The sequence below is a fragment of the Colletotrichum truncatum genome, assembly GCF_014235925.2.
Source record: "Colletotrichum truncatum strain CMES1059 chromosome Unknown Contig_0002, whole genome shotgun sequence".
In the NCBI taxonomy this organism is placed as follows: domain Eukaryota; kingdom Fungi; phylum Ascomycota; class Sordariomycetes; order Glomerellales; family Glomerellaceae; genus Colletotrichum; species Colletotrichum truncatum.
In genome coordinates, this window is record NW_027222399.1 from 2657191 (window position 1) to 2675110 (window position 17920).

General features: G+C 53.4%; 6 protein-coding genes across 6 annotated transcripts; 4 read left to right on the forward strand and 2 right to left on the reverse strand.

Annotated features, from left to right (window-relative positions):
* Nucleotides 1–854: 854 nt before the first annotated feature.
* On the forward strand, nucleotides 855–2908 carry CTRU02_203643 (leucine rich repeat domain protein; the record flags this gene model as incomplete). The annotated part of the gene is made up of 4 exons (XM_070204244.1): nucleotides 855–962; nucleotides 990–1176; nucleotides 1207–1482; nucleotides 1542–2908. The coding sequence occupies 4 exons, from the start codon at nucleotides 855–857 to the stop codon at nucleotides 2906–2908; spliced, it is 1938 nt and encodes a 645-aa protein (XP_070062007.1).
* Nucleotides 2909–3712: 804 nt separating this feature from the next.
* On the forward strand, nucleotides 3713–4855 carry CTRU02_203644 (uncharacterized protein; the record flags this gene model as incomplete). The annotated part of the gene is made up of 2 exons (XM_036722221.1): nucleotides 3713–3732; nucleotides 3802–4855. The coding sequence occupies 2 exons, from the start codon at nucleotides 3713–3715 to the stop codon at nucleotides 4853–4855; spliced, it is 1074 nt and encodes a 357-aa protein (XP_036585827.1).
* Nucleotides 4856–5599: 744 nt separating this feature from the next.
* On the reverse strand, nucleotides 5600–7449 carry CTRU02_203645 (golgi matrix protein; the record flags this gene model as incomplete). The annotated part of the gene is made up of 4 exons (XM_036722222.1): nucleotides 5600–5987; nucleotides 6041–7143; nucleotides 7201–7328; nucleotides 7401–7449. The coding sequence occupies 4 exons, from the start codon at nucleotides 7447–7449 to the stop codon at nucleotides 5600–5602; spliced, it is 1668 nt and encodes a 555-aa protein (XP_036585828.1).
* Nucleotides 7450–8558: 1109 nt separating this feature from the next.
* Nucleotides 8559–9809, reverse strand: CTRU02_203646 (ribosomal biogenesis protein gar2; the record flags this gene model as incomplete). Its single annotated transcript, XM_036722223.1, has 3 exons — nucleotides 8559–9529; nucleotides 9584–9724; nucleotides 9779–9809. 3 exons carry the CDS (start codon nucleotides 9807–9809, stop codon nucleotides 8559–8561), a joined length of 1143 nt encoding a protein of 380 aa, XP_036585829.1.
* An 815-nt stretch (nucleotides 9810–10624) lies between these two features.
* On the forward strand, nucleotides 10625–11472 carry CTRU02_203647 (survival motor neuron-like protein 1; the record flags this gene model as incomplete). The annotated part of the gene is made up of 5 exons (XM_070204245.1): nucleotides 10625–10717; nucleotides 10788–10858; nucleotides 10941–11061; nucleotides 11147–11246; nucleotides 11369–11472. 5 exons carry the CDS (start codon nucleotides 10625–10627, stop codon nucleotides 11470–11472), a joined length of 489 nt encoding a protein of 162 aa, XP_070062008.1.
* A 4015-nt stretch (nucleotides 11473–15487) lies between these two features.
* CTRU02_203648 (GPI-anchored cupredoxin-like protein 1) lies at nucleotides 15488–16585 on the forward strand (the record flags this gene model as incomplete). The annotated part of the gene is made up of 3 exons (XM_036722225.1): nucleotides 15488–15823; nucleotides 15856–16117; nucleotides 16173–16585. The coding sequence occupies 3 exons, from the start codon at nucleotides 15488–15490 to the stop codon at nucleotides 16583–16585; spliced, it is 1011 nt and encodes a 336-aa protein (XP_036585831.1).
* Between the last annotated feature and the right edge of the window lie 1335 nt (nucleotides 16586–17920).

A 17920-nucleotide genomic window follows, 5' to 3' on the forward strand; every position in this document is an offset into this window, starting at 1 on the left:
ATGGATGCCGTTGTCCGTGAACGCGAAGCATGTCACCTGGGGCCTGGTGTACCACATCGTGTCATGTATGGACAAGGCTCCGCCTCCATCTGGATGAAGCTCTGGACGCTCATGTGACGAGGCAGGTCTCCATTCCTTTGTTTCCATTACCCAATTTTTGGCCAAGAGCAACCTTTTGCCTCTTCGCTTTGCTATATTAATCTGCGGGCCGCTCACACACGCCGGGCCACTAACGCCAGTGCAAGCCACTCCTCCACATGACAAGACGTTTACAAAGTACAAACAGCACTCTCCTAGTCGCGATCCGTGGATGAATCCATCACTTGCCCCTGCCTACATCTTCTATATCACCTCAGCGATTGCGAAGAGCACGTCTTCCCTTGTGTCACGCACCTCCCCTTTCTGCTTTCATCCCCAGTCTCCCATACCCCCGGTGCCCAGTCCCGCTTCCCCAAGCTTCTTGGTCTGGTCCTAGTTACTTCTTCAGAACGGTTGAGGTTGGACCACCTGAACACGACAAACCACCATCTTCCCCGCATCGCAGCAACTTCCTCTTACCTAAAAGCCCCGGTCTTTGACTAATAGAAAAGCCCTTCTGGCTTGCTCCATCGTCAGTCTCGGGCCCCCGGCCTCGTGCCTTTGCAGTCGTCGAGGTACTTGCGTTTCGCTCTGCAGCACGACTACTGCACAGTACCCAGCTTTCCAATTTCTTCCCACCCCAGGCCTGACAGCGCGCGACAAACGGCAGACGAGCGTGTGTGCGTTTTGGTTTGGTGGTGTGTAGTGCAACAATTGAAACAACAAGCGCTGCGACCCGAACGGGCCTTCAAGGTCAAAGTAAACTTCCTGCAGCCATGACTACTCCGCGACCTCTCCATTCGCATACCTCATCCCAGGCTCCGGACCAGGACCACACCCCCCCAGGCCCTTCTCCGACAGGCCACAGCCAAGGTCACGGTCACATACAGAACCACTCCTCGTCTTCCCAGACTAAATACAAAATGGACAGCCCGGAGCCGCACCGACCTGCTACCCCAGAAAAGAACGGCAGGTCCTCTTTCTCCTCTATTCGTGAGAACGACTCCGACTTGGCGCAGACTTTCACTTCCTCCAAAGTCTCCTCTTACCTACAGAAATCAACCGAGTCTGCCATCTACGACTCCTCCTCCCCGTCTCCTTCCCCTTCCCAGTCTCCCGTACCCTTTGCCTCTCCCTTTGCATCCCCTTCCCAAGACATGGGTGAAGTCCAGTTCCTTCCTCCCGTTACCCACCCCAACAGCAGACTCCATGGCGGGTGGTATCCTGCCACCAGCTTCAAGGGCTGGAAGCAGATCAACGTGAAGGGCAAGACGGCCAGCCGAAGCTTCAGCGACCTTCAGGCACTGCACATGGCTTGGAGCACCCCTCCAGCCGCACCCAAGAGCAAGGACAAGTATATTGGCGGCCGCGCACCCATGGAGAGGCTCCCCCTGGAGCTGCTTGGTGAGTAAACAGTTGCATCTATCATGAAAAAGATCTCTCGTTGCTAACCGCCAGAACAGGTTCGATCATTGAGCTCCTCGTCCTCGATATCCCCCCGCCTTATGGCACCGCGCGACGCAATGTTGATCTGATGGCTCTGCTCCTGACATCCAGGACACTCCACGCCGCGACCCTCAACACCCTGTACAAGCACATTACCATTCCTCACTCAAGAATCTTCCGCAAGTTCCTATCCAACATCACGACACACCATGCTCTGGGTACTATCGTGCGGCGTATGGACTTTAGCCACTTCAACAATGCGACTCTGTTCGAGTCTGCCAGCGAGCGCAAAGGCACCCGGAACTTGACAGCAGAGACCTTGGTGCAATGCCTGGACTTGACGCCGCACCTTCAGGAGTTCCTTGCCATGGAGCACATTGATGACGATCTTGGCCCTGAGGTCTTGAAGAAGCTCTTCTTCGGAATGCCCCGTCTGCAAGCTTTGGATTTTGCCGGATGCACTTCGCCCGAGTTCAAGAATTCGTTCACGTCTCTGGTTGCTATGGACTGGCCCGACATGCTCTCCCTCACACGACTGTCGTTCCACAAGTGCTTGACACTCCCCTCTGCGCTCTTTGAAAAAATTCTCCCGCGTCTGGCCAACGTCACGCACCTGGACCTTGCCCAGACCAAGATTACGGACCGAGCGCTCCAGTCCATTCCAGTCACGGCTAAGATTACCCACTTGAACCTTGCCAAGTGCCCTCTGCTCACTGCGCCAAACGTGATCAAGTTCCTTGGAACCCACCCGGCAGTCAAGAACCTAGTCTACCTGAGCGTGGCCACGGATGCTCGCAGCCATCAACTCTTTGATGTGGATGACGTGACACAGCTCATTCCCGTACTGCCCAAGTCTCTCAAGTCATTGAGCCTGAAGGGTAGTCGCATGGATGATGCTCACATTGATCTACTACGCCCACTGACCAAGTACCTGGAGGAGCTGGCTGTTGGGCGCAACATGGACGTCAATGCCGCTGCTAAGCTGCTTGAGCCGGCCGATCCCGAGAAGGAGGAAGAGCCCCACACTCTGCGGTACCTTGACCTCTCGGACCTTTGGGGCAGCGAACTAGACCTCGTCGACCTTTTCTCATCTCGGAACTCCTTGCTTCGACCGAGCTCGGTGCCGTTGGAAGTCGTGGAGGTATCGGAGCAATCATTCAAGAGCCTATCCCGAAACAGGACCCTGGAGCGCATTGGTTGGTCCCTGCAAGAGATCGGAAGCCGATGCTGGATGGTTCGACTTCAGGACCATCGCAAGGATACCGATCGCGGCTACCGGTGGTGGAAGATGGGCGCCGACAACTGGGGTATGCGCAAGATCCCAGTCGCACGCGCCGAAGTCGGTGGTATGTACGGGTCTTTCATGTTTGGACGCAAGCTATGATTGCATTTGCATTTCGCATGACGAAAAGCGACTCATCAGCATCTTTTTTTCTTCCTTCCAGCTCCAAGCTATGTTTTTTTTTTTTAACGCAATTTCTTTTTCGGTTTGTTTTGCGCATTCATCATCAGGCGGAGTTGGGATACCAAAACCAAAAAGTCATTTTATCTTTTGCGGGTGGAAATAAGCGCTGGTCACGACACTCGGAGCTGCAGGCGGAAACCAAAAAAAGTGGAATTCGAGGTTATCAGATGAGAAGAAAAGCAAGCAAGCAAGCAGCTACGATGAATGACTGGCTTGATGTACGTTATTGAAAGCAAGGAGCATAATCTCTAATCCTTATGCTAGTTTAAATTTCTGTTTTTGAAAGTGAATTGTTTCCAATTTGAGAGGTAGTGGTGACCTTCGCTGAATGCACCAAGGAAACACTTCTCAATTGCCCAGGAAGTGGCTACGTACCTGCAGGGGATACATCATAGTGCCGTCAACCTTAAGCCCCCAGAGCAGCTTATCCCTGTACCGGAAACAGCTCCTAAGTTCTGTCGCCTGGAGTCTCTTACTCTTAGGTAAGCCTGCATGATTCTTGGCGAAAACTAAGCCCATCTCACATAGTACCCGTGTCCTTGGATGAGGCCAGCCTTACGCCTTGACTTTAGAACACACCTCCAAAGAACACAGTACTTCTCAGCCTTCCCGAGCTCCCAGTATTGTGCAGCTCGAGCACAATCCTTTGTCTTGCTTGTCGAGGTTCTCTCAATCCTTCTTTTACCCAGTCCGGGACACAGCAACATATCGTAATTGCCTATCATGGCCTTTGGCTGGGCCGAGTAAGTTAACCTGTCTTTATCTAAGTCGTCACCCAGGATATCGCATCATTAGCTAATCTTCAATACCAGGATTCGCTCTCTCCTCCTCGTCTTTGGCCCGATTCTCCTCCCAAAGGCAATTACTGCCTATCGCTCGATTCGCGCCGCCTCCCAACATCGTAGTGAACCCGTCCCACCTCCGCCTCGCGTTACCCGCGCCCTCACGATCTTGACCTTCCTCGTTCTCTTCTATCTCGCCAGAACCCTGCCGCCCTTCGCCCCCGAAAACGTCTTCACACTCACGCAGTCCCGTCTCCAAATCCCGGTTGATGTGCTCTTCAACCGTCTCTCCTCTCTCCGGCCTGATGGAATCCTGACGCAGGCGGACGAACGACTTCGAGCTCGGTTTGTCAACCTCGAATCCCGTCTGTTGTACCTCTACCTCGGGCCCGCCGCCCTCGCAGACTGCCCGTTCTGCAAATCCGATGAGCCAAAGAGCTATTTTTACTATGCTTTGCCAGCAATTGCATTGCCTCATCTTCTGAATCTTGTCGCAATTGGCGCGGTTACATCTGCAACTCTGACAGGAAGGGATGGCGCCAGGTGGAGGAGTGCGGCGACGATAGCTGCTGCGGTGCTCTGCGTCGCAGACCTTAGCCTGGTGAATCAGTACGACTATTCCGCTAACGCATCTGCTCTACGCCTGCCCGAGATCGACTTTTTCTACTGGAAGGTCCGCGCGGTGCGCTACATTGCCCTCGCCCTTCTCGACGCTGCGTTAGGCGCCATGCTGTTCCTTTCCAGTACGCGTCGAGCATTCATGCAACCGCCTTCTGAAGCGGAGCGGATCGAGTCGAGCAATCGCGCCCTGAACTTGATCCGGAGCAAGCTGACTGCTCTGGGCATCGTGAAGAACACCACGTTGAGGGACGATGAGCTGCGCGCTCGCAGCCAGGCGTACTGGTTACACGAGGTGCGGCTTGTACGAGAAGTCATGGAGGAGAGGGAGGTCATTGAGGGTGTGAACAACGCGTTGGAGAACAGGCTCAATATCCAGACTATCACGGCCGATGCGGAATCATATAGTCAGAGTGTATTCGCACCGATGGAGCAGGGTATCGAGGAGAAATCGGCGCAGCAGTAGATGGGCTCTTCGTCATGGATAGTGATAGACGATAGAAAAACCGCAGAACACGATGTCCTTTTCTTGTTTTACGAAATGTAAAATAGAAAAAAAAACAAATTTGCAATAATCTTTCACACACGCACACACACACAGAGTGGAGAGAAAAGGAGAGCAAGAGAGAGAGAGAGAGAGAAAAGGGGGGGGGGGGGTCACCTGGTATCAGAACAGATGTTCGGATGTACGCATTCAAAAGAGAGAGAGAGAAGAAGAAGAAGAAGAAAAGGTGACTTTAATACGCCTCTAGGGCAGTTGATAATCCGGTCAAGAAAAGATGTTTCCTAATATTCCTCTTCAAAAACCGACTTTCTTCAGTTCGTTCCCCATTCGCTTCATAGCCACTCCGTCCTCCTTTCTCCCTCCCTCCCTTCCCCTCTTCGCGTCTTTCGTAAACCAAGCCTCCCCCTCGACGGCGACGATGATGATGCTACGTATGCCCGGCCCGCCCGAATGCCTGCGCTTCCGAGTGAAGCGCTACAACGCCTTTTTTTCTTTATATATAACATTGTGTGTATGTTTTGTGTTCGTGTGTGCGTGCGTATAATATGCCGACTGTTTTTGAGCCATCGCGACAGCACGGCAACATGCGTTTTGAGATCACAATGAACCTCTCAAGTCAACTACCCCATGCTTACCCTCCCAGATGCGGCCCTTTTTACGGGTCCGTTACTGATTCACCGATCGCCTATACCATGACGGCATACTCTACGTACCGCCACGGGTATCCGGCCTCGTCGCCGCGCTGCTCGCGCTGTCCTTGCGGTCGTGCTGTGTACCGGATTGCTCGAGACCCTCTTCGGCGCTGCGCTCGAGGAAGCCAGCCCATAGATCTGCAAGCGACTCCTTGTTGGCGGACGAGGGCGTCTCCGAGAAAAACTCTGTACTGAGCGACGGGGTGCTAGGTGTGCGATGGAAGGGTGAGGCTGGGAGGCGCAGACTGTTGGTTGAACCTCCCGGACGCGCGAGGCCTGCTTGCTCGCGCTGCTCTTCCGTCCAATTCAGGTAGCCAGCCATGACCTGCAGGATCTGGAAGCGCTTGGGGTCGGAGCGGTCCAAGGTGAGGAAATGGAGGAGATGATTTGTGACTACTTGTCTGTGGAGGAGTTAGTTTGACAGATTGCAAGGTGACCCGGAAAGATAACATACCTGTCGACGTTGTCTTCTGGCTTCGTCTTCTTGAGGTAGCGAAGGGCCTTGGTGAGATGGTCATTGAGCACAATGGCCTCATGTCGTAGCTTGCCAATGAGGAGGTTCTTCTCTTTCACCTCCTTTTCGAACGGCGCTGTCCGTTCGAGCTCCTTGGTGAGCTTCTCCTTGGCCTCCTCGGCCTCTGTGGCCCTGGTATCGGCCTCCTGTACGAGTTTCTTCAAGGCCTGAAGCTGCTCCTCGGACGTCTCAACCATCTCCCGCAGCTCCCTCTTTCGCGCCTCCTGAATCTCGCGGAGTGCCTTTTGCAAGTTGTCGATAACCTGCGATTGCTGATCCCGCTCAGATGCAGCACTCTCATAGCCCTCTCGTAGAGAGTGGATCTGCTCCTCCAGTTCCGATACCTTCTCGACGAGGCTCTCCTTCACGGAGCGCTCTTCCATAGCGATAACCTCCCACTCGCCCATGGCGTTTGTTGTCGTCTCCACCTCTTCCTTGAGGTTGGCGACAAGCCTCATCAGCTCTTCCCTCTCCTTGACCCAATTCTGTTGAGACAAATTGCTGCGACTGCGCAGGCTTGTCGCCTCGCGCGAAGTATCTTGCAGCTCCTCCTTCAGTTTGGCCAACTCATCCTCGGTCGCTTTTGTGCCATTCTGGAGTTCCTCATTCTGGGCCTCGAGCTCCTCGATACGCTCCTTGGCTTCTTCGAGTTCGGCACGGTCGCGCTTGAGACGTTCGCCGAGGGTCGACTTGAGGTGGTTAACACGCTCCAATAGGGACTGGTACTGTTCCTCTGCTTGTTCTTTTGCCGACGAGGTCTCCTCCAGCTCCGACTTGAGATTCGTGACGGTTTCGCTGTGTGTCTCCTGGATATTCTCCAACTGCTTCCTCAATTGCTCAACCTCTGTGCGCAGTGCCTCGCGTTCTTTCGTGAGGGCGTCTAATTTCGCAGTGGCATCGGAATTGGCGCCCTGGTCTTCTGTCGGCTGCTCTATCGGTGGGTTCGCATGTCCGTTGCTTGTTGGCTTCTCGATATGGCCATTGGTCGTTGCGTCCTCCTCTACCGCGTGTTCGGGGCTGGACTTTTCTCTGGGTGCGGAATCCTGCGACAACAGTCAGACGGCTATGTGGCTGGAATGACAGATTCAAGGGAGTATCACCTGCACCGGGGTCTCCGGTTCATCATCGCCATCCTCAGCAGCGTCGTGCTGCAGAGAGCCACTGTCAGTCTCTATCGGGTCCTTGGACTTGTTCGCATTCTTCTTCTTCTTGCCGCTCTTCTTCTTCCCTGAAAATTGGCGGACGACAGGTTAGCATTCCCGTGGCCTCATTATCGCTACCAGTGGTGTCTACGGCATACCTGAAGATGCGTTCTGGACCGGATCAGTAGAGGGAGCGGCGGCTGACATGTTGGCTTCTCAGATGCATCGGGAGATGTTTAAAGCCCTTTGAGCTGGTGGGCGCGGGACGCAAAGGCTCCTTTTTCCCAAGAATTCGTCGGGGGGTTTGCAAGATGTCTGGTTTGCACCGGGCGGATTTGCATGTACTTACACCACGTAAGCTAGGTTCGCAAATTAGCGAGCGTGTTCACTTCAACACGCGGTAGGTGCTGCTCCCCCGTCCCCCACACTGGTCGGAAAGCTCCACTAAATGTACTGATAGCGATAAAGTATTAGCTAAGTGTTGCGCATATAGCGCCAACTGTTGCTGAGCACCAACGGTCTTGTTGAGGCTGGTCTGAAAGACAACTAGGATGCCCTTTTTTTTTTTTTTTTGGCCCCAAGTCGGAATTTCTGTGCATGCAATCTGTTCTCAAGAGACATCCGACTTTGTATACAAGCTTCACACTGTACTGCCACTTGCAAGCACGAGATCGATATATGAAACGATAGCCATTGACAAAGTGATCAACTGACCAACACGAACCACATCTTTGACACTTGCAGGCTGACGCTGTCTTCACTAAAGTTCACTTGCAGTGAGGCAACCAATGAATTCATCAATGCGAATGTTCGTATTCAGATTGTTCGGTGTTCTGAAAAAAGAAGTATTTCTTTACGAGGCGCATGCATGCGACGCTACTATCCCCATAAGGTGCGTTCGCCATTGACAAACAAGATGCTATCTTAGGCAAATGGCGGGGCCAGGGAAGCTTACTAAGTCTTATCTTATCAGCTACAGAGACTTCAAGAGGCGGTGCTCCATTCGGAAATTTTTCCTCTTCTTCTTTTCCTCTTCATACATATTCACCCTTCGCTGACATAACTCTTGGGCAAGTCAATCTTAATGACTTGTTCGTCTTTGACGCTGAAGCAGAGTAGATTCGCCTTTTATAATCCTGGTGCTTGCCCAAATTCTGAATGGGTGCGACGGGTTCGCTATGCGCGTACATACTAATTCCCAGTGATTACCCTTTTTTATTGTTGATGGACTCCCCAAGCAATAAACGCAGTAGATAGATGCAGAACAAATACTTTTCAAAGGAAACAGTCCGTGATGCGGGATATCATTAAAGAGCTTAGGCCTTGCTCTTCCTCGCCTTGCCACCCTTCTTCGCCTTGCCCTTTGTCGCCTTGGGCTTCTCCGCCTCCTCAACCTCTTCCGTCGCCGTAGGGGCAGTCTCCTCCTCGGCGGGGGCAGCCTCGATGGCCTTGGTCTCCTCAGGTGCATCAATGGCCATAGGCTCCGGCGGCGGTGCAACGGCCTCCTTCAGCTTAGGAGCCTCGAAGTCGTATCCCAACTCCTTCAACTTCTCGGCACGTTCTGCGCGCTTCTTCTCCTCCTTGGATACCTTGTGAGACCAATTCGACTCCGTTCTCTTCTTGGCGACCTCATTGGCAGCGATCTTGTTCCAGGGGATCTTCTTGAAGCGCTTGTTGGCTCCCTTCCACAGGTTCTCGTGCAGCGACTCCCGGGGAACAGTCTTGACCTTCAGGATGTGACCGAAAAGGAGGTAGCTGTCCATGGTCTTCGCAACAATCTCAGCAGTGCTCTCCTCGGCGAACTCAATGAAGGCCCAGTGCTTGCTTGCACCGGTCTTCTTGTTACGGGCAAGTCTCAACCGGTTGATGGGGCCGAACTGCGAGAAGTAGCCCTTCAGCTCGTGCTCGTAGAAACCGTGGGGGAGTCTGGAGATGAAGACCACGCCGGGCTCTTCGCTTGATTCTTCCGTCAACTTCTTCTGCTTCTTGTTGAACTTGGGAACCTTGCCGACGTCCTGGCCGGCTTTGAAGACGGTGCCATCACCCTCCGGCGCATCCTCGGGGTCCAAGCCAGCGGCAAGGGCCTGAATGTCGGCGTCAACCTCGTCATCAGAGTCGGTGGCATCCTCCACGGGGATAACAGAAGTATCGACCTCCTCGACGACCTCGGTGGTCTCAGGCTCGGCTTCCTCGACGGCTTCGGGCTTGGGCGCGGCCTTCTTGGACTTGGGGGTCGCCTTCGCGGGCTTCTGCTTCTTCGTCGCAACGGGGGAGGCCTCCTCGGGTGCTGTACGAGCTCTTGTCAGCCAATGCATGACTTAAATCAAAGGACAACCCATACCTTTACGCTTAGGGGTCTTATCCTCCTTCTTCTCGACCTTCTCGGCCTTAGGCTTCTCGACCTTGGTCTTCTTGGCCGCGGGCTCGACCTTCTCGGCCTTGGTTGCCTTCTTCGCCGCAGGCTTTTCAGCCGCGGTAACCGCTGCACAATAATTAGAAACACATAGTTGAAGTCACAGGCGGTTTTATAGCTTACATCTGGTTCTCTTCCTCAATTCGGGAGCCATTGTTGTGATGTGTCCTGGCCTGGCTGTTGGAACCTAGCAAGTCGATAATACCCACAGTCGAGTACCGCCGCGAGTGCGAAAAAATTAAAATTTCAAGATTCTGCCAGCTGCAGATATGGAGGCGGTGAAGACAGGACCCCGCTAACGCGGTCCTCCCAGCCGTTCCAGCCAGCGACTTTCAGCGGGGCACCGGTGCTGAAGGGGCAACGGAGCGGACCTGTCACAGCACCCCGACGCGCTAACCTTAGTTGTTACACAGCTTACAACCGCTGTGCAGATTGGAAAGCGCATCTCCAGAGGTACTGTGAGGTTTTGCGCCGCGACAGAACACATTAGGCGAACATCTAACTCTGGCGACACTACACTTCGAAGGCAGCTTGATCATTCGTCAGCGTACTGCTTCTTATGTTGGTTCCTCCAACACGCAGGCTTAGACACACTCATCCCAAGATATTTGGCCTCAGCTTGCAACAACACGTAAAGAAGCCCCGTGTGTATTGATAGGCCGTCGCACATGAACAACCATTATTCCTGAGGAGGCCAGTAAGAAGACGCAATCGTAACCAGCAACCAAGAAACCTCTTTTCTTTCTTCAATACAACTGTCGCTCAACCTCGACCAAAGCTGCCGGGCCCACTCATCCACTCACCTCTCACATCCTATTTACTCGAGACCTTCAGGCAGGCTTTCTTTCTCAACTCTGAGACTGTTCCCAGAGTGACAGAAAACCGAAGCTCAAGTGTGCACCGCCCTCACCACCCCAGTTTTCTCAGACACGCTTTTTTTTCTGACGAAGAGACTCCTACCTGGCAGAAATGGCTGGCAAGAACGTGGAGTTGTCGCATGCTGAGATGTGGGATGACTCCGCCCTCATAGACTCATGGAACGAAGCTCTTGATGAGTACAAGGTAAGAAGGGATATCCGTCTCGGAAAGAAGCAGCTTGTTATCCAGTGGACATAGCTAATCAACTTGGCAGAAGTATCATAGCATCCACGCTAAAGGAGGCAAGCTCGAAGATGTTGATCTTCAGGAGAAGTCTGGGTCCCAGTACGTCCATCCGGTCCTTAAGTCTCCGTGAGGAGACCAAGAAATCAACTCTAACACATAGCCACCGGCACAGGACCCATGGGGCCATCGACCCAGAAACGGAAGCGGTCGATCGGTCTGAGATCATGGTCGATGGAGAGGCAGCCAACGAAACGAAGGAGGTAGGCGGCAGCACGGATGTAAAACAACCCATTCACCCCAGAGAAAATCCAGGAAGATCAGAAAAGCTTGGCATCTGTTATCCTGCATCGTGTCCGCTTCCGCTAACATGTTCCTTGTTCGCTCCAGGTTCAGTCAACAGCAAGCGTGCCTGCCGCAAAGGCTATCTCGAGCAGCGGTGGCGCCCCAGGCCCTGCGACAATGGGCCCGCAAGGTCTTCTCGGTTCAGGTATGTATACGCTCTATGGCTGATGGTGTTGAAGCTCTGAAGCTGCGCCATGTCGTACTCATCGGGCCTAAGGATAAGGGAGCCGTGACTGACCAGAACGCCCTTGTGGTTTGGATTTGCAGTACAGGACGAAGGACTGAAGAGACTTTTGATGTCATGGTACTACGCTGGATATTACACCGGATTGTACGAAGGGCAGCAGCAGACACAGGAACCGCGGCAATGAGGCTTAGTAGCCTCTTACGGCCTGGAATAGGGGAGTTGGGATGGTGTGGGGAATGGGGTGAGGTTGGCCATCCTGAAAAGCGGCTGCTCGAGAGTTAATCTGATCGACGTGCGGGAGGACGACTCTGTAACACGATCTGTTCCATCGTCCGATGATGCAACGGCGCCTCACAGTTCCTTGTCTGAGGTTCGCCATGGCATGTGTCACACGAACGACAGGAACGCTGGTTCAGTCAGCAGGCTGATGATTCGCTATTCTATCCGTTGTCTCCAGAGCCCGGATGGCGGGTCGAGGGACGGATGAATTAGTTGTATTGGGGTGCGGTTAACCCAAGTCCAAGTCGGGGTCGGGCGAACTTGAGCTGGCGGGCCCCAATGCAACCCTGCAAACCTCGTGGCTGCGACAAAATTTTAGGAATTAGCGCGCTCATGTCTGCTTGCCCAAGAGTTCGTTTTGTTTCACCGTGGACGGGCCTAGGCTTGGTTGTTTCTCGTCTCCGCGCAAGAAGCCTCGTCTCCATCTCGTCAAAGTTTTTTTGGTTTTTTTTTAGTTTTATTTTTCTTTTCTACCCACTGCGCTTCTGCAAGCCAAGTCGGCGACACATGCATGGGGAACGAGCGGGACAATGTCCAAAAGGAGTCTTGTCAGGGTGGTACAGAAGTAATGACGCCAATAGTGTGAACCTAGGCGAGATGGCCTTGTCTGAGGTGGGAATTTGAGGAGAATTGGGTAGTCAATATTGATATGATTCGACAAAGGATTGAGATCGGAAACATGTCAAGGCCCAGACAGTCTATGGATGGAAACATGAAATTACGATGCCCATTGATCTCCTCGGCCATATGGGAAAGGTCATGGCTGTACAACACCATAGCCAGCTCTACTAGTTTCCGAGGAAATCAGAATAGACTCCGCCGACTGACGCAAAGTTTCATGCAGCTTCCTGCTGTTTGCCTCCCAGCATCGCACATGGCCATATGCATAGCTGTCTGTAGAGCCGTCCATCATTGACAACCTGCACATAGAGCATGGAGATCCTTCGGGCCGGACGTGGAATCCATGTGTGAATGTCATGCAACGCCCGAGTCTCTCGACACGGGCCCGGATCGAGCGGATAGGTCTAGTCGGTCTTGACAGGAGGCTAGGTCACTTCTTCTCTCGGCAGATCCCCGAGCGACAAGACGCAACAACGCCACCAAGCATCAAGATTTGATGACAGGAAGACCCAAGACCGATCAGCAGGATAGTGAAGCAGGAAGGCTGAGGCCAGTGGCACACTGTGGACTGTTTCGCAACTTCGACCAAGAAATGACAAGAGGATGGCAGTGCTGGAAGAGAAATAAGCCGATCTCTAGCGCCCAGATGGCTCTGTGTCAGGTCCCTAGCCTAGGCGGGTTTGGCAAGCTCGCGGCGGCAGCATTAGCAAGATGTCGTCGTAGTGGGCGACCAAGGCAGCATGAGACTGGACGAGCAGGGTCCATGGGAGAAGGGTTGGGGGGAGGAAAAAAGAAAAAAAAGTTGGGATGGGGCAGTAGGCCAATGGTTACAGTGTGTGTGTATTGACATGGGCGGGTAGATGAGCAAAGTTGAGTGGATACAAACAAGCACTCGAGAAGGATGACGACGGGGGGTTACTGGTCTGGTCTGGACTTTTTTCCCTTCACTCTGAGAAACTATTGGGTATATCTTGAGTTGTGGACCGGGAAGAATGGCCCGCAGGAAGGAACGGATGGATAAGAAGAGAAGGGGGGAGGGGGGCCATGTTTCATCATCTTCAGTGGCCGTTTGAGGCGGCTGCACGCCCAGCATCAAGGTGCCTTTGCTGAGCTGGCTGGCCTGGCAATCCGTGCCGACTCATGTGGTACTGGGCAAGAATGAAAAGGGAAAGGAAGGGACGGCAGCCATTCAGCTAGATCCAAAAAAGCCGAAACCCCGAGGAAAGACAGGATGAGAAGGGGCATAGGGTACAGATGCAGGGAGAATGGGAATAGGAAGAGACTCAAGACGGGGGAACAGGGACGCTTACATAGTAGCAGCTTGGCGGATTGGGTTTTGTCAACGGGCGGACAGGCACGTGTCGTATGCATGGCAGGGCCTGCCTTGACGTCAGCCAGTCGACTTCTCCGTAGACGACGACGAAAGAAAAAAGATACGTATTCAGTGGCTAAAAAAGAGACGGGCGCCTATGACAAAGTAGCGATTTAAAGGTAGAGAGTAAGGTTGAAAAGAGATAGAGGGAGACGGACAGGAAGAGAGTTGTGGTGCAGGGCTTCGTGCCTGCAGGAATGGCGTAAAGGGGGGGTGGAACGCCATCCCGTGGCTCCGGCAGCTAAAATGCCAGTTCGGGGGGTCTAACCACCTTAATTGGGTGCATTAAGGTTTAGCACCACCCCGAGACAGCGGGCGGGTTAATTTACAGAGGGCAGACAAGCCTTTATCGGGCATTTCTGGCATTTGGGGGAGGGTCCAACGGTGCACGATATGGACGTCTATTGGGCAATTAATCAATCGGCCGTTGGGGCGGGAGCCAGATGCACTCCCCCCCATCTGTCTGTCATTCCTGCCGATTCTTCGTGTTTTCTCTCATCAACGACATCTCATCTTTTTTTTTATGGTAAGACTAGTAAACTGACAACCATCCCAACTGCTCTGGATGGAACGAACTCTAGCAACCGCACACGGAGCCCAAGAGGCCTCCACAGCATTATTGGTTATGCCCATGCCCAGCGCGGCCCTGACTTGCAAAACCCTTGAGTGGACATCACTCGCCTGGGGCCCGAGCGACAACCATCTTTGGCAAGGCGGCCAGGGGGTCCCTTAGCGAGATGCCAAAACACGACTCGAGACGATTCTGTCACAACTCCCACCTCCTTCACAACGCTAGCCCGCAGCCTCCTCTGGTACATCCGCCTTTTCCATCAATCTTCAGCGTGTCTCCCTCAGTCGCTGCCTGGTCCAGCGGTACCCCCGGCTTCTTGACCAATTCCAGCGAAGCACCTACCTCTCTGTGGTACACACACGCATGCACTTTCTGCACGCACCAAGCTTCTCATCTGTGCTGCGGCCCCGTTAGCGCCATCATCGTCCCTCCTCTTCCTGCTATCAAAGTGAAGTCTTTTTCACATCCGTCATCAGTCCGTTCCCACCCCCTGATTCCTCCCAACCCTTATCCCTGCCGATACATCCCACCACCTATCATTCAAACTCCACCTTTTCTTCTTGGCTTTTTATTTTTCTTATTTGCTCCAAGCTTGGGATGGCAATGCCTCGGTGGGCCTGTGCTTCGCGTGCTTAATCGGACGCTGAGTCCCTGAGCAACGAACCGCCCCTCAACACCCTCAACTACACCTGTTGACCCTGGCTCCAATCTCCATTCTCACTGCTTTTCCCCCCTGAGCCCAGTGTAAGAAACCCGGGGGGCGTTGCTTGGCTTGCCCTTGGCCTGCACACTTGAGCAAAGCCTGCTTCAGGGACAGTCTAGTGGACGATTCTCTCGTCCTGTTTCGTCGAGGTCGATGTTGGGACCGGGAAGGGGCTGTCCCATGTCCCGTCGGTGATGGCCTAGTACCTGTTCACCCTCACAGACATGGGATAACGAACAGATAATGTAACCTGGCTCGCGCCCATCTTGTCTGCCCGCCAAGCAGGACTCCTCTCGATTTAAGCTCTCCTTCTCCCCCCCATCCTCGCTGTCCGAGAGGTTTCTGTTTCTTCTTCCCCATCTCTTCTTCATCCGCCTCGTGTCTTCACACATTCTTTTTAGAACTTTCGTTCTCTTCCGGTTCCGTGTTCAATCTTCTTCGTCACGAGCAGGCCCTCGCCATCCAGCATTACTAAATCCCTTTTATTCCTTGTAACTCGCCGGGCTCCAGCAGTCTCGACACCAAAAATCTTCCGGGAAGAGAAACATAAAAAAAGAAAAAGAGGAGGGACAGAAAACGATCTTGTCTTCCCTCGATATACATCAACTAAAAAGGTCACCCTAATCGACGACAACAACACACCCTCCGTCAAAATGAAGTTCTCCGCCGTGTTAGCTCTCTCCACCGCCGTCCTGGCCTCCGCCAAGTCCGTCCGCAACCACTACCCCGTTCGTCGCGATGGTCACAAGAAGGCTGGTTCCGAGGTTGGCAAGGCACTTCCGGCTGGTATGAGCGGGTTTGGAGTTTCCAACAGCCAGGTCACTGAGGTCATCATCATCTGGACGAACCCCGGTGCCGGCGCGCCCACAATCAACATCAACCCTCCTGCTGGCGGCGTTGCAGCTCCTCCGGCCGCGCCCCCCGCTGCCCCCGCTGCCCCCGCTGCTCCCCCGGCGGCTCCTCCTGCTGCTGGCCCTCAAACACACCACGTAAGTTGTAGTCGATATCGTTAGTAGACTCGAGCCGTTCTAATTTTTTGTCTCAGGTCACTGTTGGTGGCCCTTCTGGTCTCGTTTTCGTTCCCGACCAGATCAAGGCGAACGTTGGTGACATGGTTGTCTTTACTTTCATGAGCCAAAACCACACCGCTACCCAGTCTGCCTTCGCGACTCCCTGCGACCCTCTAGCCGGTGGCATGGACTCCGGCTTCGTTGCCAACCCTAACAACTCCGTCAACCCCCCTCCCCAGGTCGCGATGCAGGTTATGGTCTCTGACCCCTTGTGTAAGTCCGTCCTGCGCTCATCTTGAATTCGTCACCGCTAACGCACATCCCAAAGGGTTCTACTGCCGCCAGGGTAACCACTGCGGTAAGGGTATGACCTTCTCCATCAACCCTACCGCCGAGAAGACCCAGGCTCTCTTCCAGTCGATGGCCATCCAGCAGAAGGGTAAAGGCGCCCCCAGCGCTATTGTCGGTGGCCAGCCCCCCGCTGCTGCTCCCGCTACTCCCTCGGCTCCCGCTGCTGAGCCTCCCGCCGCCGCACCCCCTGCTGCCAACCCTGCTGCTCCTCCCGCCGCTGGTGGCGGCGCTACCGGCGGTGTCCAGACCGGTACTGGCCAGATCAACGGCAACGGTGCTTGCGTCTGCGCTGTTTCCTGCACCGCTGGTTCTTTCCCCGCCGCGGTCCAGGGCGTCGGTGCTTTCGGCGGCATGGCAGGATCTCTTCCCATGGAGATGATGGAGGCTTAAGGCAGAGGCAGCCCAGACCACCTAATCGTGTTCTCCCCCGCCCTTATTAGTCTTATTATCCACGCATCCGGGAAAGAAGAACCTATTTATTACCCACTCCGCTGGGAACGATACCACATATCCGGAGTTGTTACACTTTTAGGGGCCCACGACCTTTTTATTCTCTTTTCTTTTTTTTTTTCTCATCACATGTAGATTTCTCTTTTGTTGGTTGTGGGAAGACGAAGTACAAAAAAAGAGCAGGATTTAGTCTACAGTTTCGACCGGTTTGGAAGGTCGTGAAAGGGACTGCAACTCTTTTGGTATTTGGGAGCCCGCCCCCTCATCCTTTCCCTTAGTTACCCGTTTAGTCACGAGGATAACGGGGAAAGGAGAGAAAAGATGGAATATCAGGGGCTTTGGGGGATAATTACAGAGTATATGACTGGTTCGTATTTCCTGGATGGAAAAAACTCTTTTTCTTTTTTTTTTCTCGCAGCCACTTAATAGGAATTACTAAATGGATGATGAATGATCACGTTCAAACCAATTGTTTTTTCTCCCTTCTTTCCAGCTGTCCATGAAAGTGAAGGTGCGATATTCTCTCCATCTCCGGATCGTGGCAAGACCCCAGCCATCTCTCCGCCGGTTCCAAAACCGACCAAGAAGTGGCCCGAGATTAACTCGCGTTGTGCTACGACATGCGAGGTTTGATCGGCCGTCAGCGCATGGCCCGGGTGAGCGCACCGGAGAAAGTTAAAAAAAAAAAAAAAGGTCAGGGGGATAGTGATCCGTGCCGTGTCGGCCGAGGAGGTAGGTAAGTGGATAAGAAAACGACATGACATGACGAGACATGACAAGTCTTGACATGACATGACATTGCATGGATCGATCGAGCGTCTGAATTATTCATGTTGTCTTTTTGTCCCCCCCTTTTTTTTTTCTTTCCTACGGAAGCCGTTGCCGAACAAGGCTCTTGGTCCATTGCCTCGAGAAGTAGATCTGTTTTCCATGATTTTGTTTGAAGTAAACCAGCCAGCCAGCCAGCCAGCCAGCCAACCATATACGTCAAGACGAAGCGCACAAGTCGAGGCATCTCGACCGGAGCCGACGCCGTCTGACGGGTTTCGAATGGGAGAAGGGGGGGGGGGGGGGGGGGGGGGGGGGGGGAACGGCGCGGATTTCTTCTCCCGATGAACTCGGACCTACCTGTCAATTCTCCTCTCCATGCAAACATTGTTTTTCAATAAGCGTTGAGTTTCTCTCTTCAAACTCAGACTCCCGTCGTCGTTTTTTCGACTCAAGTAATCACAGTATAATCTACATTTACAACGTATAAGTGAACGTGGAACGAGA